This window comes from Anomaloglossus baeobatrachus, chromosome 3 (genome assembly GCF_048569485.1).
Source record: "Anomaloglossus baeobatrachus isolate aAnoBae1 chromosome 3, aAnoBae1.hap1, whole genome shotgun sequence".
NCBI lineage: Eukaryota > Metazoa > Chordata > Amphibia > Anura > Aromobatidae > Anomaloglossus > Anomaloglossus baeobatrachus.
The window spans coordinates 378,579,037-378,606,109 of NC_134355.1; the positions used below are offsets into that span (position 1 = coordinate 378,579,037).

The window sequence follows — 27,073 nt, forward strand, 5'->3', positions numbered from 1 at the left end:
GTAGACACCAGAAAAAAGTAAATATCATTTCTTTAACCTCTTTCCGACATTGGACTTACTGGGTACGTCTTGTTTCATGTCTGTATGCCACAGGCAGCTGGCGATGAGTTCCGCACATATCAGCCAATTTGAACAGCTGAGATGTGCGGCTATCAGGCACAAGTGGATCTGCTCTCCACTCATACCTATTAATCAGTTGCACCACACTGTCAAAATGTGTACATCCCAGCCGTGGTAAGCACTCACCCGTCTCCATCGGAAGTCACGTGACATGATCACGTGGATCCGATGATTGCCATGGTAGCACAGGGTTATGTGATGACTCCTGTAGCTATCATGAGTCCGTTCCTCTTACAGCCGACAGAGGGCCGTGTGTGAGAGGAGAGCTGCTTTTGTGCAGATCACAGCAATGCTGCTCTGAGCTACAGAAATAAATGAGCGATCAGACTGATGATCCTTATAGTCTCCTAGGGGGCCTAGTAAAATATAATAAATAAAACCTAAAAGTTCATATCACCCTCCATTCCCCCACACTGAAAATTAAAGGGTTAAAAAAAAGAAAAAAAATTACCCAGATTTGGTATCGCCGCGTTCAGAAACACCCGATCTATCAAAATATAAAATCAATTAATGTGATCGGTAAACTGCGTAGCATTTCCAAACTACAAAATTACATTTTTTTTGGTCTCCCAAATTTTGTTTAAAGTGCAAGAACAGGTGATCAAAACCTATCAGCTGTGCAAAAATGGTAACGTTAAAAACGTTAGCCTTAGATGCAAAAAATTTGCAGTCACTTAGCCAATAGATCCGAAAAATGAGAATTCTACGGTTTTCGGAAAATGGCGCAAAAAGTGCGCCACTTGTTTTTGGACAAACGCCTGAATTTATTTAACCCCTTAGATAACAGTAAGCCTATACATGTTTGGTATCTACAAACTCGTACCGACGTGAGACATCACACCAACACATCAATTTTACCATATAGTGAATAAAATATCCCAAAAACAATCGTGCAGTAGCGTTTTTTGGTGTTTTTTTTTTACAAATTTTCTCACTTGGAATTTTTTTGCCGTATTCCAGTACACTATATGGTAATAAAACTTATGATTTCATTTAAAAGTACAACTCGTCCTGCAAAAAATAATCCTTTATAGGGCAAGATTGAGAGAAAAATTAAAGTCACAGCACAGCACTCGGAATAAGGGGGGCAAAAAACAAAAACAGAAAATCGCCCGGGGTGAATGGTTAAGTGGTAAAATATGTTGAAAATCCTTGAGCATATGGACAACAAGCTATTTTTACACATAAATGCATGTGTGCATTCTTTTGTGTGTTTTCTGGGTGGTTTCCGTGATGGAATTTCCCTGAAAAGATGTCATATGCATATTGCTTCAGGCTTTGATTAGAAAAGAAACCTTTAAATGAAGTTTGCACCCATGACAATGGTTTTGTGAGCATAGTCTTCCTCACTCCCAATTACAAAGATTTCAGCTATTGGCTCTTTGTAGCATGTGGGTCAGATATTGCTGTTATCATATTAGTAAACCCCACCAATTGTGACTTCTTCTTGAATATTCTTTGTACTTGAGTCTACATTTTAGCTGCAAATGAACAATGTGGTAATAAAGTAGAGCTAATTTACTCTTCTCAGTGACTACTCTAGTGATTATTCAGACTGGACTGCTGACGCAGGAATCAATTTGCAGCCGCCAAAGAAAACTCCCAAACATAAAAACAAGAAAGCTGAAAGCAGCTCTGAGGATGAAGAAGGCAATGAAAAGTTCAAGCAGAAGCAAAGTAAAAAAGAGAGGAAGAAAGGAGCTGAAGAAAAAGATGTTTCTCCTACGAAAAAGAAACCAAAAGAAAGAAAGAAAAAGGTAAGATCCCCTGTCTACAATGAGTCTTCAGTCTCCAAGGAATAGGGTTTAGCATCTCCCTGACAAGTACATGTATGTTCTACAGCCTGCACCCATCTATAAGTGGTCTGATTCCTTCCATTTAACCCTTTGATGTCAGTCAAAATTCCCGAATTGCAAGTTTCCGTTCACTTTACTTTCCAAAAACATGGTATAACTCCTTTGCGACACAGCCAATTTTTTTTTTTTTTTTGCCTTTCCCTCCCCCCTTTCCCACGGCCATAACTGTGTTTTTTCTTTATCGTTCCTATGGGAGACCCAGACATTGGGTGTTTGTGTGTCCTCCGGAGGCAGAAGCTAAAGTACAACACTTAAAAGTGTAGCTCCTCCCTCTGAGCTTATACACCCCCTGGAGAACCAGATCTAACCAGTTTATCACTTTGTGTTCAGGAGGTCACATCCACACATGCATTCTCATCTGATTTTTCATTTTTGGAAAGAGTTTGAAGAAAAGCGGGTCCAAGCCTGGACCCCCGGCATGTCCCTTCTCACCCCACTGTGTCGACGGTGTTGTAAGGTTGATTCCCAGGCTGGAGCCTTACATGCCGTGCTCCTTCACCATCCCTCCGGGGCTCTGGCTTGAAGTGGGAGCCAGCACGGTTCTCTATGCTTGGCAGGAGACCGGTCTCCATCCGCAGCCCTTCAGGACCCTGCTGGACCGGAGCACTCATCCCTCAGGGACTTGGAACCCTGCGTCTCAGCAAGCTAAGTACCTGAGACGGTTATATATGTGGGTCCCTTGTACTTTATTGTTGTGGGAGAGTGTGCTGAGTGATTGTTCTGACATTTCCGACGGGTTCTCTGGCTGTCTCCTGAGAACCGCGCCGATGGTGCCTGCGCGTCGGCCGCACCGCTCAAATTTAGGCCCCGGCTTTGCCGGAGGCCTACTTTTGGTTTCACTGCCCTCGCATGTCATTCATGCAGAGGGACAGCGCGGCTCCGCCCAGCGGCCGTTCTACAAAGGGGAGAGACACTCCTCACTGAGTACATGTCTCCTCCCCTGTGAATCTCTTTGGCCCTCCAGATCCCGCTCTCAGAGTGAGTCCCGCCCCCTCTCTTCACTCCGGTGGCCATTTTCTCAGCGTTTTTCCCTGCGATCACCACTGGTCTGTAGCATCCCTGCTGAGGTGCTTGAGAGTCCGGGCTTCGGGATCTGGAGGGCAGACAAACCTCTCCAGCGGTCTGGTAGAGCCACAACCTCTGGTTGTGGACCTTCTGTATATACTCTCTGGGGGTCAGTCTGGCAGAGCCCTCACTCCAGCAGCATGTCACACACGAGGAGCAAGGCTCCAAAGCTGTTTTCAGTATGCACTGCATGTAGGCTCCTACTGCCGGAACCGAGCACCTATCCACATTGTGATGCCCGCTCTAACCTGACGTTGCCTCAGCCTGAAATCGCACCCCCAGGGGTCTCTCAGGCTGCTCCGGCTCTTGTGGCTGAACCCCCGGCTTGGGTAGAATCCTTAACCAGGTCTATCTCCCAGTCTTTTGCTGACTCCATGGGACATCTGTCCAGGACTTTGCTGAGCATGCATCAGCCCCCTTCACAGGGTGCCTCTGCTGCTAGGTCTCTCTCAGGACCGAAGCTCACAGAGGATTCATCATCTGGTCCCAGGCCCCGTCCTTCTAAGAAGAGACGCAGGGCTCCCTCTCCTTCGTCCCGCGGCTCGGTTTCAGAAGCTGACTCGCAGGATGAGGAGGATGCCTTTACGGGGGGCTCGGAGACTGCCTCCATGTGCCCCATTGGTCTGTCCGAAAGTGACTCAGATGTTAGTGATTTGATTGCGTCCATTAATTCTGTACTGGATCTCAATCCGCCAGTATCAGAGGAGCAACCCTCTCTGGCAGAAAAGCACCAGTTTACCTCGCCTAAGAGGACAAAGAGTGTGTTTCTTAACCACTCCAGTTTTCAGGCCGCTGTGACCAAGCCCAGGGCCTGCCCTGACAAACGCTTCCCTAAGCGTGGTTCTGATGACCGTTTTTCCTTTCCACCTGAGGTGGTCAAGGAGTGGGCTCATTCGCCAAAGGTAGACCCCCCGGTGTCTAGACTCTCAGCCCGGACCGTTGTATCAGTGGCTGATGGCACCTCGCTTAAGGATTCCACTGACCGCCAGGTTGACCTTCTGGCCAAATCCGTATATGAGGCGGCAGGGGCCTCGTTCGCCCCGACTTTTGCAGCAGTGTGGGCTCTCAAAGCCATCTCTGCTTCCTTAGAGGAGATGCATTCCCTCACTAAGGAATTTATGCCTGAGATGGTTGCCTTAACTTCCCAAGCTTCGGCTTTTTCATCCTATGCCATGTCTGCTATGCTGGAGGCTTCTCACCGCACTGCGGTGGCTTCGGCTAATTCCCTCGCTATCCGCAGGATCTTGTGGCTTCGAGAGTGGAAGGCAGATGCTTCTTCTAAGAAGTACCTTGCGGGGCTCCCTTTTGCTGGGTCCCGGCTGTTCGGAGAACAGCTGGATGAAATTATTAAGGAAGCTACTGGCGGGAAGAGTACTTCCATGCCACAAACCAAAACCAAGAAACCTGTCCAGGGTAGGAATCAGTCGAGGTTTCATTCCTTTCGTTCCTCCAACTGGTCGTCCTCTAAGCCCTCGGCCTCGTCCACTAACACTGCCAAGGACCAAAAATCCAGCTGGCGCACAAAAGCGCGTCCACAGAAGACCGCAGGTGCTGCTGCCACTAAGGCAGCCTCCTCTTAACTGTCTGTCCACGCCAGCAACGTCCTTAGTCGGTGGCAGGCTCTCCGACTTTGGCGACGTGTGGTTTCAACACGTCTCCGATCAGTGGGTGTGGGATATCATCTCCCACGGCTACAGGATAGAATTCTCTTCCAGCCCGCCAAACAGATTTTTTCTGTCAACTCCCCCCTGCTCCAAGGCCGCCGCCTTCTCTCAGGCCGTGGCATCCTTGCAGGCCAACGGAGTAATTGTACCGGTTCCCGCTCGGGAACAGTTCAGAGGTTTCTACTCAAATCTCTTCCTAGTCCCCAAAAAGGACGGTTCCTTCCGGCCCATCCTGGATCTCAAGCTTCTCAACAAGCATGTTCAGGTGCGGAATTTTTGCATGGAGTCTCTGCGATCAGTCATTGCATCAATGACCCAAGGGGATTTCCTGGCATCCATCGACATCAGAGATGCCTATCTGCATGTGCCAATTGCAGTGTCACATCAGCGTTGGTTACGTTTTGCGATAGGAGAGGATCATTTCCAATTCGTGGCTCTCCCCTTCGGGTTAGCCACGGCCCCTCGGGTATTCACCAAGGTCATGGCGGCAGTGATTGCGGTCCTGCACCTCCAGGGGTTAGCGGTGCTTCCTTATCTGGACGACCTTCTGGTCAAGGGTACATCAAGCGCAGACTGTCAGCGGAGTGTTTCGCTCCCTCTTGCCACTCTAGCCCAATTCGGGTGGATTGTCAATCTTCCCAAATCCTCTCTGACTCCGACCCAGAGTCTCACGTACCTAGGGATGCAGTTCGAGACTCTGCCTGCACTTGTGAAGTTGCCATTAGTCAAACAGCAGTCCCTCCATCTGGCGGTCCGCGCTCTGCTGAGGCCCCGCCGTTTTTCCATCAGGCACCTGATGCAGGTGCTGGGTCAGATGGTGGCGTCAATAGAGGCTGTTCCCTTTGCCCAGTTCCATCTGCGGTCACTGCAGCTGGACATTCTCCGCTGTTGGGACAAGCGGCCTTCCTCCTTGCACAGGTTAGTGGCTCTGTCGCCACAGACCAGGAGCTCTCTTCAGTGGTGGCTTCGTCCCCTCTCTGTCTCAGGGGCGCTCCTTCCTGACCCCGTCCTGGGTTATTCTCACCACGGATGCCAGTCTGTCCGGCTGGGGAGCGGTATGTCTCCACCACCGAGCGCAGGGCACTTGGACTCCGTCCGAGTCAGCTCTCTCGATCAATGTGCTGGAAACCAGAGCTGTGCTTCTAGCTCTCCTAGCCTTTCACCACCTGTTGGCGGGCAAGCACATCCGAGTCCAGTCAGACAACGCGACAGCAGTTGCCTACATCAATCACCAAGGCGGGACACGCAGCCGCCTGGCAATGTTGGAGGTACAACGCATCCTTCAATGGGTGGAGGACTCCAAGTCCACCATATCTGCAGTCCACATCCCAGGCGTGGAAAACTGGGAAGCAGATTATCTCAGCCGTCAAACCGTGGACAGTGGCGAGTGGTCCCTGCATCTGGCAGTGTTTCACTCAATCTGCCGCAAATGGGGCACTCCGGACGTGGACCTAATGGCATCCCGTCACAACAACAAGGTTCCGGTTTATGTGGCTCGCTCCCACGATCCTCAGGCCTTCGCCGCGGACGCTCTGGTTCAAGACTGGTCCCAGTTTCGTATGTCCTACGTGTTTCCCCCTCTAGCTCTCTTGCCCAGAGTTCTGCGCAAGATCAGAATGGAGGGCCGTCGAGTCATTCTCATTGCTCCGGACTGGCCCAGGCGAACTTAGTACCCAGACCTGCTCCATCTGTCCGTAGAGGTGCCGTGGCATCTTCCGGACCGTCCAGACCTTCTGTCACAAGGTCCGTTTTTCCGCCAGAATTCTGCGGCTCTCAGATTGACGGCGTTGCTTTTTAATCCTGGATCTTGACGGCTTCTGTTATCCCTCCTGAAGTCATCTCCACTATGACTCGGGCCCGTAAGTCTTCCTCCGCCAAGATCTATCACAGGACTTGGAAGATTTTCCTGTCCTGGTGTCGCTCTTCCGGCCATTCTCCTTGGCCTTTTTCCTTGCCGACGCTTCTGTCTTTTCTACAGTCCGATCTGCAGCTGGGATTGTCCCTCAACTCTCTCAAGGGACAAGTCTCGGCTCTGTCAGTGCTGTTCCAACGGCGTATCGCCCGGCTGGCTCAGGTCCGCACCTTCATGCAAGGTGCGTCTCACATCATTCCGCCTTACCGGCGGCCCTTGGATCCCTGGGACCTCAATTTGGTTCTCACGGCTTTGCAGAAACCCCCCTTTGAACCTCTCAGGGAGGTTTCTTTGTTTCGTCTTTCACAGAAAGTGGTCTTTCTAGTGGCCATAATTTCCCTCAGGAGAGTCTCTGATTTGGCTGCGCTCTCTTCGGAGTCACCTTTTTTGGTTTTTCATCAAGACAAGGTGGTTCTCCGTCCGACTCCGGACTTTCTCCCTAAGGTGGTTTCTCCTTTCCACCTTAACCAGGACATTACCCTTCCTTCCTTTTGTCCGGCTCCTGTTCATCACTTTGAAAAAGCGTTGCATACTCTGGATCTGGTGCGGGCGCTCCGGATCTATGTGTCTCGCACCGCTGCTATTAGGCGGTGCACCTCTCTTTTTGTGCTAACCACAGGTCGGCGTAAGGGCCTCTCTGCTTCTAAGCCGACCTTAGCCCGTTGGATCAGGTCCACCATTTCGGAGGCCTACCTGGGTTCTCAGGTGCCTCCCCCACCGGGGATCAAGGCACACTCGACCAGAGCTGTCGGTGCCTCTTGGGCTTTCAGGCACCAGGCTACGGCTCAGCAAGTCTGTTAGGCTGCCACTTGGACTAGCCTGCATACCTTTTCAAAGCACTACCAAGTGCATGCTCATGCTTCGGCAGATGCGAGCTTGGGCAGACGCTTCCTTCAGGCGGCTGTCGCCCACTTGTGAAGTTAGGCTCCGCCTACTTCTCAGTTTTTCTGTTTATTCCCATCCATGGACTGCTTTGAGACGTCCCAATGTCTGGGTCTCCCATAGGAATGATAAAGAAAAAGAGAATTTTGTTTACTTACCGTAAATTCTTTTTCTTATAGTTCCGTATTGGGAGACCCAGCACCCTCCCTTTTGCCTGTTGGCAGTTTCTTGTTCCGCGTGTTATCACCGGCTGTTGTCGTAGACAGAGACTCCGGTTGTTCCGGTTCTTGCTCTGTTTTTACTTGTGGGTGGCTATTCTCCTTCAGCTTTTGCACTAAACTGGTTAGATCTGGATCTCCAGGGGGTGTATAAGCTCAGAGGGAGGAGCTACACTTTTGAGTGTAGTACTTTGTTTGTCTTCCGGAGGCAGAAGCTAAACACCCAATGTCTGGGTCTCCCAATACGGAACTATAAGAAAAAGAATTTACGGTAAGTAAACAAAATTCTCTTTATTTATCTGTCTACATAGACATTAAAGGGGTGGGTCACTACTTAGCTTTACTAGCCACATCGATATAATGTTCAGAAACAAGACTCAAATACCTTGTGTTGGCAATAGTAAAATCAATGAGGGAGCCAGCACAATTTCTAAACTGTACTTATTAATAAATGGAGATTTTTGGCAAAACATTGCAATATTTTGAGCTACCCCACCACTTCACGGCAAATCTCAAGGGGCATAGTACCTCTTGAGTGTCATTATTGCAGTCTACTCATCCACATCGCATGACCACCGGGCTCCATTACCTTCTGACGTTCCAGTTGACCCAACATCACCGAGGCCAGCCCCAGTTTTCCTGAGTGACAGGGCTTTGGGCAAAGTTTGCCTGCATATCACAGCCCACGAAGGAGGGAGTGCGCGAGATGCTGGGCTGTGACGAGCGGGGCCACGCCATCCACAGCTCAGTCACTCATGCAGCCTGGGCTGGCCTCTGATGTTGGGTCACCTAGAAGTTGACGTGACATCTCCAGATATCAGAGATCACAGAGCATGTGGTTCATGCGATGGGGATGAGCGGTCCGCAATAGTGCTGCTCAGAGGCTCAATTGACTACACAAGGTATTTGAGAAAAGCTTTGTACGAACTGTAATTTTGAATTACACCAATCATTTTACCAGATAGTGTACTGTAAAATGGGGAAAACATTCCAAATGTGGAGAAGTTGTGGAAAAAAAAAGCAAAAATGAAATTCTGATATTTATTTATTATTTTTTTTTTTGAGAATCGTACTGTGTAGGTAAATATTATTCTCATCATCAGTACGATTACGGCGATACCAAACATGTCCAGTTTTATTATTTTAGTGGTGAAAATATTTATTTTGTTTGCCCCACAAATTTTTGGGGTGATTGCCATTTTCCAAGACCCATAAGTTATTCATTTTTCTGTTGATGGAGCGGTGTGATGGTTTATATTTTGTGGGTCGAGACAACCTTTCTATTGATCCCATATTAGGATAGGTATGACGTTTTGATCATTTGTTACACATTTTTTGTGGAATTGCAGCGACTTTCCCCCCCAACCCAACCCAAATAGCAAAATGTAATTTTAGCGTTGATTTTTTTTTTTTTGTGTAAAAGTTTTATCAATCGCGTTTAAATATTTTGATAGATTAGACTTTCTGATTTTAGATTTTCTGAACACAGTGATGCCACATGTCTATTTTTCATCATCTTTATTTTTAATGGGGCAAAAGGGTAGTGATTTGATTTTTTTATGTTTCTTGGGTTTTTTTTAGATGGATTTATTATTTTTTTACTTTTTAATTTTTTTAATATCCCTCTTAAGGCGCAATAACCTGTGATTGTCTGATCGCCTTTGCTATATACAGGAATGCTATGGCATTGCTGCATATAGTGCAAATCCATCTCGTTTGAAGCTTGGCCACAGGCATGTTTCAAAGGAACTCTATGACAAGCACGAAGGTCTTCAACAGACCCTCTGCTGTCATAGCAAACCGATATCACATCACGGGTGCGCCGAAGGTCCCTTAAAATGAAGCGCCCCCTATGCAGGCACGTGTTAAATTTTCCTGTCAGAGCTTGACAGTGGGATTTAACAGGTTAACAATTGTGGATGAAGCGCCACTCCACCTGCGATTGTTAGTGGCAGGTCCATGGAAAAGCAGCAGATGGAAGGGGTATGCACCATTAAATTCTATAAGATAATTTTCTTGCCATGCTGGGATCATGAAAAGGGGAAAAAATGTAAGAGAAAAAAAAATTAAATTTAAAGCACATGCACACGAAAATTAGTTTATTTGAATAAAGAGTCTATCAGACTCCCTCGACAAAGGTATTAACCATTCTTAACTCCTAGGCTTGATACCAGCTGACAATTCACAGCTGACATCCACCCCAAAAATATTACCCTGATTGCCACCGCACCAGTACAATAGGGAATAGCCGGGAAAAGAGCCTTAATTGGCGTCTCTAATATATGCACCACTTCTGTGGTGGCAGCGGTCTGCTATTTTTAAGCTGGGAAGGGCCAAATAAGCATGGACCCTCACAGACTGATACCAGCCCCCAGATGTTCGCTTTACATTGGCTGGCTGGCTATCAAAAATCAGGGGGTTGGGGGGGTATATATATATTTTTTTTAATTTTTTTTTCATTTTAATTCCCCATCAACATATGTTTGCAGGGCAGTTGTCCTGCTCTTAACCTTTTTTTACTTCCTTTTGCAGCCCCCTAGCCCTAACTATGACCATTTTACAGCACCAAAAGTTGGATCCCCATTGACGTATATGAGGTCCAGGGTCAAATCAGAGTCCGAAACCAAACTTTTAACTAAAGTCTGGCCAAACCCAGTGAACTCGACTGTGGCGTCCTGTCGCCACAATAATTGCTGCATGTGTATTTCAATATGTAAAACATATATTGCCATGGGGAGATAAGGTATGCACACCAGTGACTATGTAAGGGGAATACATAAAATAGCAGAAACTGCTGTGTGAATACTGACTTGAAAAATCCAATAGCTATATGTAAGAGTGAAAATGTGAAAAATGGAATCTGCATTACTGCCATGAACATATGAATCAAGAGAAATTTAGCGATTGAATTGATCAATGCAACAGAGCCCCAACACTACGCCAAAGTATTTCTCTACGTTGGGGTCCCTAGCTTGTGTGTGTCCTCTCATGCAGTTAAAAAACTTACCGTGTATGGGAAGCTGAGACCCAGGCTATTTATGCGTATGATATGGATTGGCAATAGGTGTGGTTGGGGAGGGTTCACAAACGAAAAACTACTAACAATAAGGAATAACGTTTGGAACACCATTCTAAGTCTGAACTGGGTGCAAAAACCTAAAACATATATTGCCAGCTTTAATTAGATTTGGTTTTCTTCGGCGCTCCATTGGGAGACCCAGACGATTGGGTGTATAGTACTGCCTCCGGAGGCCACACAAAGCACTACACCAAAAAGTGTAAGGCCCCTCCCCTTCTGGCTATACACCCCCAGTGGGATCACTGGCTCACCAGTTTTTCTGCTTTGTGCGAAGGAGGTCAGACATCCACGCATAGCTCCACTGTTTAGTCAGCAGCAGCTGCTGACTATGTCGGATGGAAGAAAAGAGGGCCCATACTAGGGCCCCCAGCATGCTCCCTTCTCACCCCACTTTATGTCGGCGGTGTTTGTTAAGGTTGAGGTACCCATTGTGGGTACGGAGGCTGGAGCCCACATGCTGTTTTCCTTCCCCATCCCCCTGAGGGGCTCTGAGGAAGTGGGATCTTACCGGCCCCCAAGCTCTGAGGCCGGGCTCCATCCACAGACCCATGGAACCTGCTGGATACGGAGCTGGGTACCGTTCAGGGACAAGGCCCTGCGACATTCAGGTACTCTGTGTCCCAAACAGGCCGCGCACATTCCAGACTTGCTGGGTGTGCTAGTGCGCCGGGGACAGTAGCGCTGCGCGCTGGGGTTACAGTCACTACAGTTTTTCTGAGTGACTTTATGTGTTGGGGACTGCCGCGCCGACCGCCCCTGGAGCGGCGGCGCGGCTGCGACTTGTAGTGCGCCGGGGACTTAGCGCCGACCGTGCTTTTACGACGGCGTCGCTTATAAATTTAGTCCCCGGCTTCTGCGGCCTAGCTCCGCTTCGTTCCCGCCCCCACCCTGTCAATCAGGGCAAGGGAGAGACGCTGTACGATTAATCAGCGCCGAGGGCTGGAGTCTTATTTACATGCTCCAGCCCTCTCACTGAGCACAGGGGGACGCAGGTTTCCCGCTCTTTGTCTGCACACGCCCAGGGCCCGCCCCTCTCCATAGGACGCCGGCAGCCATTCCTACATGCAGTCTGGCTGGAGAACGGACACAGGCTCTGGGAGACCCAGACAAGGGATTTCTGGCGACCACACACCCGCGTTAAGCGGGCGGTAAGCAGCACTTTTAGTGCTGGCCCCACTAGTGCCACAGTGTTATTTTGGTGTACCTTTTTTCTCTATACCATATATATATGTATATATATATTGCACTGTAAGGTCGCTTCTTGGCTGTATACCATATCTTGCTCTGAGGAGACGACAACATGTCATCCGCAAAACGCAAGGGTGCCAAGACACAGGCTGTAAGCGCTGCTTGTGCCGCTTGTGGGGCTGATCTACCGGCAGGTTACAATGACCCTCATTGTGTGCAATGTTCGGTCCCTGTGCCACTTCGTCAGCCGGAGTCTATGGTGGTAGTGGCCCAGGCAGAGTCGCCGGTGAACCCTGTCCCGGTGACGGGGACAGAGTTTGCAGTTTTTGCTGACAAGATGTCTGTCACTATGACAAAGATACTAGAGACCTTGCAGGCCAGGCCAGTTACTCAGACCATGGACACTGCTGCGGCAACGTTCCCCGGTCCCCCTCAGTTGGAGTTAATCCGTGATTCAAGGGGGTCCCAGGCATCTCAGCCTGACGGCTCTGATTCAGATGACAGTCCCAGGCAGCCTAAGCGTGCTCGCTGGGAGAGACCCTCCACGTCATCACGCGGATCAGGGTCTCAGCGAGAAGAGTCTCTACATGATGAGACAGAGGAGGGTGATCAGGAGTCTAATCCTGAAACCGCTCTCAATCTGGATACTCCTGATGGTGACGCCATGGTAAATGACCTTATAGCGGCCATCAATAGTCTATTGGAAATTTCTCCCCCTGCCCCTTCTGCAGAGGAGGCAGCTGCACAGCAGGAGAAGTTCCATTTCAGGTATCCCAAGCGTAAACTGAGTACTTTTCTGGACCACGCTGACTTCAGAGAATCAGTCCAGAAACACCATGCTTACCCAGACAAGCGTTTCTCCAAACGTCTTAAGGATACACGTTATCCCTTTCCCCCTGACGTGGTCAAACGCTGGACCCAGTGTCCAAAGGTGGACCCCCCAATCTCCAGGCTTGCGGCTAGATCCATAGTTGCAGTGGAGGATGGGGCTTCACTTAAAGATGCCAATGACAGACAGATGGACCTTTGGTTAAAGTCTGTCTATGAAGCTATCGGCGCGTCGTTTGCTCCAGCATTCGCGGCCGTGTGGGCACTCCAAGCTATTTCAGCTGGTCTGGCACAGGTGGACTCTATCATACGTCCAGCAGTGCCGCGAGTAGCGTCCCTAACCTCGCAAATGTCTGCGTTTGCGACTTACGCTATCAACGCTGTCCTGGACTCTACAAGCCGTACCTCAATGGCGTCTGCCAACTCTGTGGTTTTGCGCAGAGCCTTGTGGTTAAAGGAATGGAAAGCGGATTCTGCTTCCAAAAAATGTTTAACCAGCTTGCCACTATCTGTAGATAGACTGTTTGGTGAACAATTGGCTGAAATCATTAAACAATCCAAGGGTAAAGACTCCTCCTTACCCCAGCCCAGATCAAGCAAACCTCAACAGAGGAAGTGGCAGTCGAGGTTTCGGTCCTTTCGAGGCTCCGGCAAGACCCAATTCTCCTCGTCCAAAGGGACTCAGAAGGAGCAAAGGAGCTCAGATTCCTGGCGGGCTCACTCACGCCCCAAGAAAGCAACCGGAGGAAACCGCTTCCAAGGCGGCTGCCTCATGACTTTCGGCCTCATCCCTCCGCATCCTCGGTCGGTGGCAGGCTCTCCCGCTTTTGCGACATTTGGCTGCCACAGGTCAAAGACCGGTGGGTAACAGACATTTTGTCTCACGGGTACAGGATAGAGTTCAGTTCTCGTCCTCCGCCTCGGTTCTTCAGAACCTCCCCACATCCCGACCGAGCAGATGCCCTTCTGCAGGCGGTGTGCTCACTAAAAGCAGAAGGAGTGGTGATCCCTGTTCCTCAGCAGGAACAAGGGCAAGGTTTTTACTCCAATCTCTTTGTGGTTCCAAAAAAGGACGGCTCGTTTCGTCCTGTTCTGGACCTAAAGCTGCTCAACAAGCATGTGAACGCCAGGCGGTTCCGGATGGAATCCCTCCGCTCCGTCATTGCCTCAATGTCTCAAGGAGATTTCCTTGCATCAATAGACATCAAAGATGCTTATCTCCACGTGCCGATTGCTACAGAGCACCAACGTTTTCTACGTTTCGTGATAGGAGACGACCATCTCCAGTTCGTAGCTCTGCCATTTGGTCTGGCGACAGCCCCACGGGTTTTCACCAAGGTCATGGCGGCAGTGGTAGCAGTCTTGCATTCTCAGGGACATTCCGTGATCCCTTATTTAGACGATCTACTTGTCAAAGCACCCTCTCAAGAGGCATGCCAACACAGCCTGAATGTTGCGCTGGAGACTCTCCAGACTTTCGGGTGGATCATCAACTTTTCAAAGTCAAACCTGGCACCGACTCGATCACTAACGTATCTTGGCATGGAGTTTCATACTCTCTCAGCGATAGTGAAGCTTCCGCTGAACAAGCAGCGGTCACTACAGACAGGGGTGCAGTCTCTCCTTCAGGGTCAGTCGCACCCCTTAAGGCGCCTCATGCACTTCCTAGGGAAGATGGTGGCAGCAATGGAGGCAGTCCCGTTTGCGCAGTTTCATCTGCGCCCACTTCAATGGGACATTCTCCGCCAATGGGACGGGGAGACAACTTCCCTAGACAGGAAAGTCTCCCTTTCTCAGACGGCCAAGGACTCTCCGCAATGGTGGCTTCTTCCCACCTCATTATCACAGGGAAGATCATTCCTGCCCCCATCCTGGGCAGTGGTCACGACAGACGCGAGTCTGTCAGGGTGGGGAGCAGTTTTTCTCCACCACAGGGCTCAAGGGACGTGGACTCAGCAGGAGTCCACCCTTCAGATCAATGTTCTGGAAATCAGGGCAGTGTATCTTGCCCTATTAGCCTTCCAGCAGTGGCTGGAAGGAAAGCAGATCCGAATTCAGTCGGACAACTCCACAGCGGTGGCATACATCAACCACCAAGGAGGGACACGCAGTCGGCAAGCCTTCCAGGAAGTCAGGCGGATTCTGATGTGGGTGGAGGAAAGAGCATCCACCATATCAGCAGTTCACATCCCGGGCGTAGAAAACTGGGAAGCAGACTTCCTCAGTCGCCAGGGCATGGACGCAGGGGAATGGTCCCTTCACCCGGACGTGTTTCAGGAAATCTGCCGCCGCTGGGGGGTGCCGGACGTCGACCTAATGGCGTCTCGGCACAACAACAAGGTCCCGACCTTCATAGCGCGGTCTCGCGATCAAAGAGCTCTGGCGGCAGACGCCTTAGTGCAAGATTGGTCGCAGTTCCGGCTCCCTTATGTGTTTCCACCTCTGGCACTCTTGCCCAGAGTGTTACGCAAGATCAGATCCGATTGCGGCCGCGTCATACTCGTCGCCCCAGACTGGCCGAGGAGGTCGTGGTACCCGGATCTGTGGCATCTCACGGTCGGCCAACCGTGGGCACTACCAGACCGTCCAGACTTACTGTCCCAAGGGCCGTTTTTCCATCGGAATTCTGCGGCCCTGAACCTGACTGTGTGGCCATTGAGTCCTGGATCCTAGCGTCTTCAGGATTACCCCAAGGGGTCGTGGCCACCATGAGACAGGCTAGGAAGTCCACTTCTGCTAAGATCTACCACAGAACGTGGAAGATTTTCTTATCCTGGTGCTCTGCACAAGGAGTATCCCCCTGGCCATTCGCGTTACCTGTCGTTCTTTCCTTCCTGCAATCTGGGTTGGAAAAGGGATTGTCGCTCGGCTCCCTTAAAGGGCAAGTCTCGGCACTATCCGTGTTTTTTCAGAAGCGTCTAGCACGACTTTCTCAGGTGCGCACGTTCCTGCAGGGGGTTTGTCATATCGTACCTCCGTACAGGCGGCCGTTAGATCCGTGGGATCTAAACAAGGTCCTTGTTGCTCTCCAGAAGCCGCCCTTCGAGCCTCTGAGGGATGTGTCACTTTCTCGACTCTCACAGAAAGTGGCCTTTCTGGTAGCGGTCACGTCTCTTCGGAGAGTGTCTGAACTAGCAGCGCTGTCATCCAAAGCTCCTTTCCTGGTGTTCCACCAGGACAAGGTAGTGCTGCGCCCCATTCAGGAGTTTCTCCCTAAGGTGGTATCCTCTTTTCATCTTAATCAGGATATCTCCTTGCCTTCCTTTTATCCGCATGCAGTTCATCGGTATGAAAAGGATTTACATTTGTTGGATCTGGTGAGAGCACTCAGAATCTACATTTCCCGCACGGCGCCCCTGCGCCGCTCGGATGCACTCTTTGTCCTTGTCGCTGGTAAGCGCAAAGGGTCGCAGGCTTCCAAAGCCACCCTGGCTCGATGGATCAAAGAACCAATTCTTGAAGCCTACCGTTCTGCTGGGCTTCCGGTTCCATCAGGGCTGAAGGCCCATTCTACCAGAGCCGTGGGTGCGTCCTGGGCATTACGACACCAGGCTACGGCTCAACAGGTGTGCCAGGCAGCTACCTGGTCGAGTCTGCACACTTTCACCAAACATTATCAGGTGCATACCTATGCTTCGGCGGACGCCAGCCTAGGTAGAAGAGTCCTGCAGGCGGCAGTTGCCTCCCCGTAGGGGAGGGCTGTCTTTGCAGCTCTAACATGAGGTATTTCTTTACCCACCCAGGGACAGCTTTTGGACGTCCCAATCGTCTGGGTCTCCCAATGGAGCGCCGAAGAAGAAGGGAATTTTGTTACTTACCGTAAATTCCTTTTCTTCTAGCTCCTATTGGGAGACCCAGCACCCGCCCTGTTGTCCTTCGGGATTTTTGGTTGTTTTTCGGGTACACATGTTGTTCATGTTGAATGGTTTTCAGTTCTCCGATGTTACTTCGGAGTGAATTTGTTTAAACCAGTTATTGGCTTTCCTCCTTCTTGCTTTTGCACTAAAACTGGTGAGCCAGTGATCCCACTGGGGGTGTATAGCCAGAAGGGGAGGGGCCTTACACTTTTTGGTGTAGTGCTTTGTGTGGCCTCCGGAGGCAGTACTATACACCCAATCGTCTGGGTCTCCCAATAGGAGCTAGAAGAAAAGGAATTTACGGTAAGTAACAAAATTCCCTTCTTCTCTGCTATTAACTAGATACAGACAATTGCCTCCACTCCCTTACTGGGGCTGTTCACCTGAGCTGATAAAGCTTGTGTGTGCGCCCTAGAAGGAAAAGGGGAGGAGCTTAAATGTGAGGTAAATTCAGAGTGTGGCAGTTGAAGTCCGTGTGAGGTGAAGTGAGGAGTGTAATATGGAGACGTCCTGTCCTGAGGTAACGGTTGAAACTGCTGGAGGGGCCGGCTATAAATTGGCAGGGTATCGGCCCCTAGGCCACCTGGACTTTTCAAGGTCAGTGGCAAACTGAGAGACTGCTATTTGCCTTTTCATAAGGAACAGTGAATTTGCCCAGGAACTCAGTGACGTGATTGAGTCTGGAAACTTCTTGAAGAAACCAGTGAGTTCTCCCTCAGGATTCAAGTCGCCTGCTCGCAGGAAGGGATCAAAGATCCAGAGTAGGGAAGTAGGTGGCAGGAGGAATCCACCACACAGCAGAGAAAGGTAAAAGCTCCCTGTTCTGCCTCTGGCTGAATTATCTGCTGCGCCATCCCTGCCTCAGCATCCACAGGTACCAGCCCTAGTTAGGGGGGTGAGGGGACAACCCTTTGGCACTGTGCGTCACTACCTAACTCTTGGGAACCTTCTGCAGTGCCCGGCCATACCGAAGCCGAACATCCCAACTGGCGTCACAAACTCTTTATTTTATTTTTCTCTCCCTTTTTAATAATATTTTTAACCCTCACCACAAAAGCCACATTTGCCACTCGGACCCAACAGCATGAAATCAGAGGTCTACAGGAGGCAGCACAGTTCTGCTTTTCCTGTTTTGAGCTTTTTACCTTTTACTAAAGCCCTGCAGAACAGTCCAGAACATTCCTTACAGCAGTCATGATGATGGTGGTCTAAGTTTGTTTTCTCTGCTGTGGTGGTAGTGTATTCCTCCTGCTACTTCCCTACCTGGGAATAGGTTTCTTGAAATCCTAAGATTTCAACCGTTACCTCAGGACCGGACCGTCTCCATTTTACACTCCTCACTTCACCTCACACTGATTCCAACTGCCACTCTCTGAAGTTACCTCACACTTAGGCTCCTCCTCTCTCTCCTTCTAGGGCACAAGCCTTATCAGCTCAGGTGAACAGCCTCAGTAAGGGAGTGTGGGCAAATATTTGTATGTAGTGAACAGCAGAGAAAAACAAATCTAATTAAAGCTGACAATACATGTTATACATATTGAAATACACATGCAGCTATTATTGTGGTGACAGGACGCCACAGTCGAGTTCGCCGGGTATGGCCAGAATTTAGTTAAAAGTTCGGTTTGGAAAATACACATGCAGCCATTCTTTGTGGCGATCCAGGCGCAGGGTGCCACACGAACATCCAAGGGTCCTCTCATCCCTGAACATAATTGGGTATTTCTTTTTACCAGGCCTTTCTATGGGAATAGAACATATTCTTGTCTAATCATTAGAACTGTACTCATGGCCATGATAATACCATTCTATTTGTCTTGTCTTTTTTCAGCATTTACCAGTCGTAGCACTAACCGAGCAAGGGTTGACCCTGGAAGACTGGCTGCCTTCAGTGTGGATTACTGACACTATGCCTAGGCGCTGTCCCTTTGTTCCACAAATGGGTGATGAGGTATATACATTTTTTCTTGACTCTCAAAACAAATAATTGAATCTATGCATTGCTGGTGTTTTTCCTCTTCTACCATGCCTACATGTTACGCTCATCCCTTGCAGTTGCTGTGACTGCAGTGGGAATTCTTTGTTTAAAACTCAACTGCAGACTTGTGAATCTGTGCGCTGTGAGGATTCAGCGGTATCTGAGCTGGGAACAGCGGTCACGAGTATGTGATATGCATACTCCCAGCCAGAATACAACTAGATGGGGCAGCCCCGCTCACTACACTTGCATTGACCAAGGTCGCTCCTATCTAGTCAGATATCTATTACCGCCCCTGTTTCTGACTGCACCAGAATTTATATCTATGATGGCGACAGAGAAGTTCAGACATGCGAGAATAGATAGCTAGACCCGACCCACATATTTCCACCCCTGCACCTATCAATCAAATAGCAGTGCATTGCTGGAAATTTACTTGCACATATTTCTGAAATAAAACCTCCAATCTCAGAATGAAAGGTACGCTTACATTCAGCATCGTAGTGCCAGTATAGCACTGACTATACTTTATATATGAAAATCCTACTTGCTGTTTCCCTCTGTAGATGGTCTATTAAGATCTGTGGGCCATACACAGATTTCCCTGCGAATTTTCCTGAATTGGTCTGATATATCCACTCCATCTTGTTCCTGACTAGCTGAGTATTTGAGTGCTTCAAGCATATCTACTTCTATTACTTATTCAACACTAGAGCTATTTTGTTGTCCATTTATTATAATTTCTACTTTGTTAGTTGTGTCTCTGGTCTTAAAGGGATTGTCCAGTCTAAAATGACAAGTCTGCAGTCACTCTGAGATTGGAGACTTGTGAATCCTCACATCGCACACACTGTGGCATACTCCCATCCAGAATCCAGCTAGATGGGCACGGCCATGAACTGAGTACTTGTAGTTTGCAGATAGTACCTGTATAGACTTGAATGTTTGCATTAGGTCCACATATAGTGCTGTAAGGATAAAAGGTTTAAATATGCTGAGATTTCAGCACACTCGGGTGTAATATATTGACCACCTGGGTGTGCTCACATTGTCACCAATTGTAAGTGTATGATTTTCTATGTTTTTCTCATTGTGGACTAATAACAGTAAAAAGGATGCCATTATATTCTGCAGGTTTACTATTTCCGTCAGGGTCATGAAGCATATGTTGAAATGGCTAAAAAAAATAAAATTTATAGAATCAATGCGAAGAAACAGCCATGGCATAAAATGGAGTTAAGGGTAAGTTTCTTTATGATGAAACATAACTTTCACTCATCAGAAAAAAAAAATATTGCATGCTTTCAAATTTGCACTGCTAATAGGATTAGGGGATACTACACTATGGTTATAGACCTTGCTGCTAGTTTTACACCACGTGGAAAGTGTGGTCTCTGGTGGACTAATACCCTCTCCTCGGACATGAGATTCCTCAGTTTTAGCCTCTCAGGTCTGCAGCATCTTCACGTTTTTTAATGTTTTTTTTATTTGGTGTTGTGGATGTCCCACACTTCCTTCCCATTATCCCGTGGAGGACACACTATGTAGTCCACAATAGTGCACCTCCCTGTGGGTACCACAATTTTGCTTGACATCTATCCCCCACTCCTGCTGATACAAGAGTGCTGATATACCCATGGTCATGCTAGGTCACTGAAAGTGTGATCATGCAGACGTCCATAGCCATGTAAAAGGTGAGAATCTGTTTCCCATCTTATCAATACCACTTGTCTTTCTCTAGCATTATTTCCAAAAAATTTTTTCAATTTTTGGGGTCTCCCTTGGCCAGTTTTTAATGACTGGGTACTACTACCAGTATTTGTTGCCTTTTCCCAACATTGGCACCAGTTTCACTGGATGCTTGTTTCACTAGGAGCTGTCTTTTACATCCCATGTCACTTACTATTTTGTCTTGGGTCTCCCCTGCTAACTTGTGTGCCATGGGATTCCTGGATCGTGGTACACGCATCTTCACCAGTTCCCATTTTTTCTTATGGATAGGCCGCACACTTCATCCCACCGCATATTCCTTTTCTCCTTAGCTCCTCACCTTCCTGGTTAGCTCAGGGTATTTCAAAGAGTGAGTGCTTTATCAATAAATGCATCTTCCTTGCTGTTTTGGTTGAGTGACAAAGGGACAGGTGCCGCCTCTTCACACCATACCTCTTGTGGTTGGCTTCTTCAAAGACCCAATGTTTGTTGGGCATCTCCTACTACTTGCACCTCTTCTGTCAGTCGAGGGGCACCGCTTAGATCCTGTTCCCAGTAGGCACCACCTTATTGAGGCCCCCTTTTTACTTTGTCCAGTATTACTTAAGTATCCTGCCTTTGTCTGTGATAGACACCTAAGCAAGTGGTTTATTGCAGGCATTCCAAATTTCCGTGTACTGAAACTAACACTTGGTGTGTGATCAGCTGCTTTGCCTCTATATTCATATTCACTGTCTTACCCTTCAGGCATCAATTTCCCTTGTAGGGTTTTGGGTCCATGACTAACCCTTAGTTGCTCTGAGTAATCTGGGTCGAGTCTTCGTCTCTCCCTTCTCTCCCTTCTCCCCGTCTCTCCCTTCTCCCAGTCTCTCCCTTCTCCCCGTCTCTCCCTTCTCCCCGTCTCTCCCTTCTCCCCGTCTCTCCCTTCTCCCCGTCTCTCCCTTCTCCCCCGTCTCTCCCTTCTCCCCCGTCTCTCCCTTCTCCCCCGTCTCTCCCTTCTCCCCCGTCTCTCCCTTCTCCCCCGTCTCTCCCTTCTCCCCCGTCTCTCCCTTCTCCCCCGTCTCTCCCTTCTCCCCCGTCTCTCCCTTCTCCCCCGTCTCTCCCTTCTCCCCCGTCTCTCCCTTCTCCCCCGTCTCTCCCTTCTCCCCCGTCTCTCCCTTCTCCCCCGTCTCTCCCTTCTCCCCCGTCTCTCCCTTCTCCCCCGTCTCTCCCTTCTCCCCCGTCTCTTCCTTCTCCCCCGTCTCTCCCTTCTCCCCCGTCTCTCCCTTCTCCCCCGTCTCTCCCTTCTCCCCCGTCTCTCCCTTCTCCCCCGTCTCTCCCTTCTCCCCCGTCTCTCCCTTCTCCCCCCGTCTCTCCTTTCTCCCCCGTCTCTCCCTTCTCCCCCGTCTCTCCCTTCTCCCCCGTCTCTCCCTTCTCCCCCGTCTCTCCCTTCTCCCCCGTCTCTCCCTTCTCCCCCGTCTCTCCCTTCTCCCCCGTCTCTCCCTTCTCCCCCGTCTCTCCTTTCTCCCCCGTCTCTCCCGTCTCTCCCCTCTCCCCCGTCTCTCCCCTCTCCCCGTCTCTCCTTTCTCCCCCGTCTCTCCCGTCTCTCCCCTCTCCCCCGTCTCTCCCCTCTCCCCCGTCTCTCCCCTCTCCCCCGTCTCTCCCGTCTCTCCTTTCTCCCCCGTCTCTCCCGTCTCTCCCCTCTCCCCCGTCTCCCCCGTCTCTCCTTTCTCCCCCGTCTCTCCCTTCTCCCCCGTCTCTCCCTTCTCCCCCGTCTCTCCTTTCTCCCCCGTCTCTCCCGTCTCTCCCCTCTCCCCCGTCTCTCCCCTCTCCCCCGTCTCTCCTTTCTCCCCCGTCTCTCCCGTTTCTCCCCTCTCCCCCGTCTCTCCCCTCTCCCCCGTCTCTCCTTTCTCCCCCGTCTCTCCCGTTTCTCCCCTCTCCCCCGTCTCTCCCCTCTCCCCCGTCTCTCCTTTCTCCCCCGTCTCTCCCGTCTCTCCCCTCTCCCCCGTCTCTCCCCTCTCCCCCGTCTCTCCCCTCTCCCCCGTCTCTCCTTTCTCCCCCGTCTCTCCCGTCTCTCCCCTCTCCCCCGTCTCTCCCCTCTCCCCCGTCTCTCCCCTCTCCCCCGTCTCTCCCCTCTCCCCCGTCTCTCCCGTCTCTCCCCCGTCTCTCCCTTCTCCCCCGTCTCTCCCTTCTCCCCGTCTCTCCCTTCTCCCCCGTCTCTCCCCTCTCCCCCGTCTCTCCTTTCTCCCCCGTCTCTCCCGTCTCTCCCCTCTCCCCCGTCTCTCCCCTCTCCCCCGTCTCTCCCCTCTCCCCCGTCTCGCCCCTCTCCCCCGTCTCTCCCTTCTCCCCGTCTCTCCCTTCTCCCCCCGTCTCTCCCTTCTCCCCCCGTCTCTCCCTTCTCCCCCCGTCTCTCCCTTCTCCCCCCGTCTCTCCCTTCTCCCCCCGTCTCTCCTTTCTCCCCCGTCTCTCCTTTCTCCCCCGTCTCTCCCTTCTCCCCCGTCTCTCCCTTCTCCCCGTCTCTCCCTTCTCCCCCATCTCTCCCGTCTCTCCCCTCTCCCCCGTCTCTCCCCTCTCCCCCGTCTCTCCTTTCTCCCCCGTCTCTCCCGTCTCTCCCCTCTCCCCCGTCTCTCCCCTCTCCCCCGTCTCTCCCCTCTCCCCCGTCTCTCCCTTCTCCCCCGTCTCTCCCGTCTCTCCTTTCTCCCCCGTCTCTCCCGTCTCTCCCCTCTCCCCCGTCTCTCCCTTCTCCCCCGTCTCTCCCGTCTCTCCTTTCTCCCCCGTCTCTCCCGTCTCTCCCCTCTCCCCCGTCTCTCCCCTCTCCCCCGTCTCTCCCTTCTCCCCCGTCTCTCCCGTCTCTCCCCCGTCTCTCCCTTCTCCCCCGTCTCTCCCTTCTCCCCGTCTCTCCCTTCTCCCCCGTCTCTCCCCTCTCCCCCGTCTCTCCTTTCTCCCCCGTCTCTCCCGTCTCTCCCCTCTCCCCCGTCTCTCCCCTCTCCCCCGTCTCTCCCCTCTCCCCCGTCTCGCCCCTCTCCCCCGTCTCTCCCTTCTCCCCGTCTCTCCCTTCTCCCCCCGTCTCTCCCTTCTCCCCCCGTCTCTCCCTTCTCCCCCCGTCTCTCCCTTCTCCCCCCGTCTCTCCCTTCTCCCCCCGTCTCTCCCTTCTCCCCCCGTCTCTCCTTTCTCCCCCGTCTCTCCTTTCTCCCCCGTCTCTCCCTTCTCCCCCGTCTCTCCCTTCTCCCCCGTCTCTCCCTTCTCCCCCGTCTCTCCCTTCTCCCCCATCTCTCCCGTCTCTCCCCTCTCCCCCGTCTCTCCCCTCTCCCCCGTCTCTCCTTTCTCCCCCGTCTCTCCCGTCTCTCCCCTCTCCCCCGTCTCTCCCCTCTCCCCCGTCTCTCCCCTCTCCCCCGTCTCTCCCTTCTCCCCCGTCTCTCCCGTCTCTCCTTTCTCCCCCGTCTCTCCCGTCTCTCCCCTCTCCCCCGTCTCTCCCCTCTCCCCCGTCTCTCCCCTCTCCCCCGTCTCTCCCCTCTCCCCCGTCTCTCCCCTCTCCCCCGTCTCTCCCCTCTCCCCCGTCTCTCCCCTCTCCCCCGTCTCTCCTTTCTCCCCCGTCTCTCCCGTCTCTCCCCTCTCCCCCGTCTCTCCCCTCTCCCCCGTCTCTCCCCTCTCCCCCGTCTCTCCCTTCTCCCCCGTCTCTCCCTTCTCCCCGTCTCTCCCTTCTCCCCCGTCTCTCCCCTCTCCCCCGTCTCTCCTTTCTCCCCCGTCTCTCCCGTCTCTCCCCTCTCCCCCGTCTCTCCCCTCTCCCCCGTCTCTCCCCTCTCCCCCGTCTCGCCCCTCTCCCCCGTCTCGCCCCTCTCCCCCGTCTCGCCCCTCTCCCCCGTCTCGCCCCTCTCCCCCGTCTCGCCCCTCTCCCCCGTCTCTCCCTTCTCCCCCCGTCTCTCCCTTCTCCCCCCGTCTCTCCTTTCTCCCCCGTCTCTCCTTTCTCCCCCGTCTCTCCCTTCTCCCCCGTCTCTCCCTTCTCCCCCGTCTCTCCCTTCTCCCCCATCTCTCCCGTCTCTCCCCTCTCCCCCGTCTCTCCCCTCTCCCCCGTCTCTCCTTTCTCCCCCGTCTCTCCCGTCTCTCCCCTCTCCCCCGTCTCTCCCCTCTCCCCCGTCTCTCCCCTCTCCCCCGTCTCTCCCTTCTCCCCCGTCTCTCCCGTCTCTCCTTTCTCCCCCGTCTCTCCCGTCTCTCCCCTCTCCCCCGTCTCTCCCCTCTCCCCCGTCTCTCCCTTCTCCCCCGTCTCTCCCGTCTCTCCCCCGTCTCTCCCTTCTCCCCCGTCTCTCCCTTCTCCCCGTCTCTCCCTTCTCCCCCGTCTCTCCCCTCTCCCCCGTCTCTCCTTTCTCCCCCGTCTCTCCCGTCTCTCCCCTCTCCCCCGTCTCTCCCCTCTCCCCCGTCTCTCCCCTCTCCCCCGTCTCGCCCCTCTCCCCCGTCTCTCCCTTCTCCCCGTCTCTCCCTTCTCCCCCCGTCTCTCCCTTCTCCCCCCGTCTCTCCCTTCTCCCCCCGTCTCTCCCTTCTCCCCCCGTCTCTCCCTTCTCCCCCCGTCTCTCCCTTCTCCCCCCGTCTCTCCTTTCTCCCCCGTCTCTCCTTTCTCCCCCGTCTCTCCCTTCTCCCCCGTCTCTCCCTTCTCCCCCGTCTCTCCCTTCTCCCCCGTCTCTCCCTTCTCCCCCATCTCTCCCGTCTCTCCCCTCTCCCCCGTCTCTCCCCTCTCCCCCGTCTCTCCTTTCTCCCCCGTCTCTCCCGTCTCTCCCCTCTCCCCCGTCTCTCCCCTCTCCCCCGTCTCTCCCCTCTCCCCCGTCTCTCCCTTCTCCCCCGTCTCTCCCGTCTCTCCTTTCTCCCCCGTCTCTCCCGTCTCTCCCCTCTCCCCCGTCTCTCCCCTCTCCCCCGTCTCTCCCCTCTCCCCCGTCTCTCCCCTCTCCCCCGTCTCTCCCCTCTCCCCCGTCTCTCCCCTCTCCCCCGTCTCTCCCCTCTCCCCCGTCTCTCCTTTCTCCCCCGTCTCTCCCGTCTCTCCCCTCTCCCCCGTCTCTCCCCTCTCCCCCGTCTCTCCCCTCTCCCCCGTCTCTCCCTTCTCCCCCGTCTCTCCCTTCTCCCCGTCTCTCCCTTCTCCCCCGTCTCTCCCCTCTCCCCCGTCTCTCCTTTCTCCCCCGTCTCTCCCGTCTCTCCCCTCTCCCCCGTCTCTCCCCTCTCCCCCGTCTCTCCCCTCTCCCCCGTCTCGCCCCTCTCCCCCGTCTCGCCCCTCTCCCCCGTCTCGCCCCTCTCCCCCGTCTCGCCCCTCTCCCCCGTCTCGCCCCTCTCCCCCGTCTCGCCCCTCTCCCCCGTCTCGCCCCTCTCGCCCGTCTCGCCCTTCTCGCCCGTCTCTCCTTTTTCGCTCTCCTTTTCGCTCTTTTATTTTTTTTTTTTTTTTAACCTAGTGTCCAAGGAGATTGTATAGACCACCAGGCGAAGCCAACACTTTTTTTTTTTTTTTTTCTTTCTCCTCTCCTTTTTTAACCTAATGTCAGTTTCCCTCCACTTCCCACTAAATATATTGGGTTACTTTTAAAGGGAACCTGTCATGTCGTTTTTGGACATTAAACCGCCTCTAATGTGTTGTACTCATGTACATCACTAATATAGTGATTTTCTTTTTTTTTAATAAATAATTCCATGTATTTATCTTTTAAAAAACAAACAAAAAGAACCTTTATGTACCTTAATGCAGTATACACCTTAAGTTTCAGCCATAGGGGGTGGCGCATTTGCGGAGTTCAGTCACTGTTAGTCAAGTTTAGGCACGATTCATTTTTAAACTGTTATGCCCCTCCCACCCCGCATTGTAATTGATTACACCACAGGTACTTCACCACAGCTTCTTCTCCGCTGAACCCCGCCCATTACGGTCACATGGTTGTGACATCACCACAGATCCTTCACTACCTCTTCTCTGCTGAGCTCCAGAGATAAGGAAAAGTGGTGGTGACTGACCTGTGGTAATCGGCCGAGAAGTGGTGGTGAAAGACCTGTGGTGATGTCATGACCATAGTGGGCTTAGCTCAGCAAAGGAGAATTGGTGGTGGGGCATTACCAAGTTATAAAAAAAAGTCGTACCTGAACTAGAGTGACAGTCACTGAGTGCAGCAAAAGCACCGCCCCTATGTGTGAAATCTAAGGTATGTACTGCATTGAAGTATATAAAATCTTTTTTATAAAAAATACATGGATTTTTTTTTTTATAGCAGGTCAGTGATGCACAATATCAAAACACAACATGACAGGTTCCCTTTAAGGAATTAATTGATCACTATTAGGGCTGAGCGTATCTGAAATGTAAAAATCCGGATCCGTGCGGTTTCAAAGATTTCCGGGTGCCGGATCCTGATCTGGATTAACAGGTGCACAATCCAGATCCGGCACTGGGGAAAGTAATTAAAAAAATAAAGAAAGAGGAATAAAACAGCGTTTCATACTTACTGAGACTCTGTGTTATGGTGGCAGTCTGCTTCCGGGTCACACATTCACTTCCTGTACTGTGCATCGTATACACACAGCTTTCCCTGTTTTCTCCACCCACCGGCCGTCCTCTCGTCTGTGATTGGTTGTAGGTACACGCGCCCCCAGCCTGTGACAGTATCTGCGTGCCGTGCCGCGATGCTCAGTTATTGTTTGCACAGCCAGCAATCATGCTCTATGGCCGCTGACTATGTAGCAGAGCTGAAGCGGCGTGGGGTCTTGTGTGGGTT

At 51.8% G+C, this 27,073-nt stretch overlaps 1 protein-coding gene across 2 annotated transcripts in view; it reads left to right on the forward strand.

Moving 5' to 3' along the window:
• The window catches only part of PHIP (PHIP subunit of CUL4-Ring ligase complex), a 311,948-nt gene that overhangs the window by 174,741 nt on the left and 110,134 nt on the right, over positions 1 to 27,073 (forward strand). For both annotated transcript variants that reach the window (XM_075340176.1, XM_075340177.1), the window contains exons 23-25: positions 1,652 to 1,877; positions 18,501 to 18,620; positions 19,782 to 19,889. In XM_075340176.1, the coding sequence (XP_075196291.1) occupies positions 1,652 to 1,877; positions 18,501 to 18,620; positions 19,782 to 19,889 (454 nt within the window). The remainder of the gene's footprint in view (positions 1 to 1,651; positions 1,878 to 18,500; positions 18,621 to 19,781; positions 19,890 to 27,073) is intronic.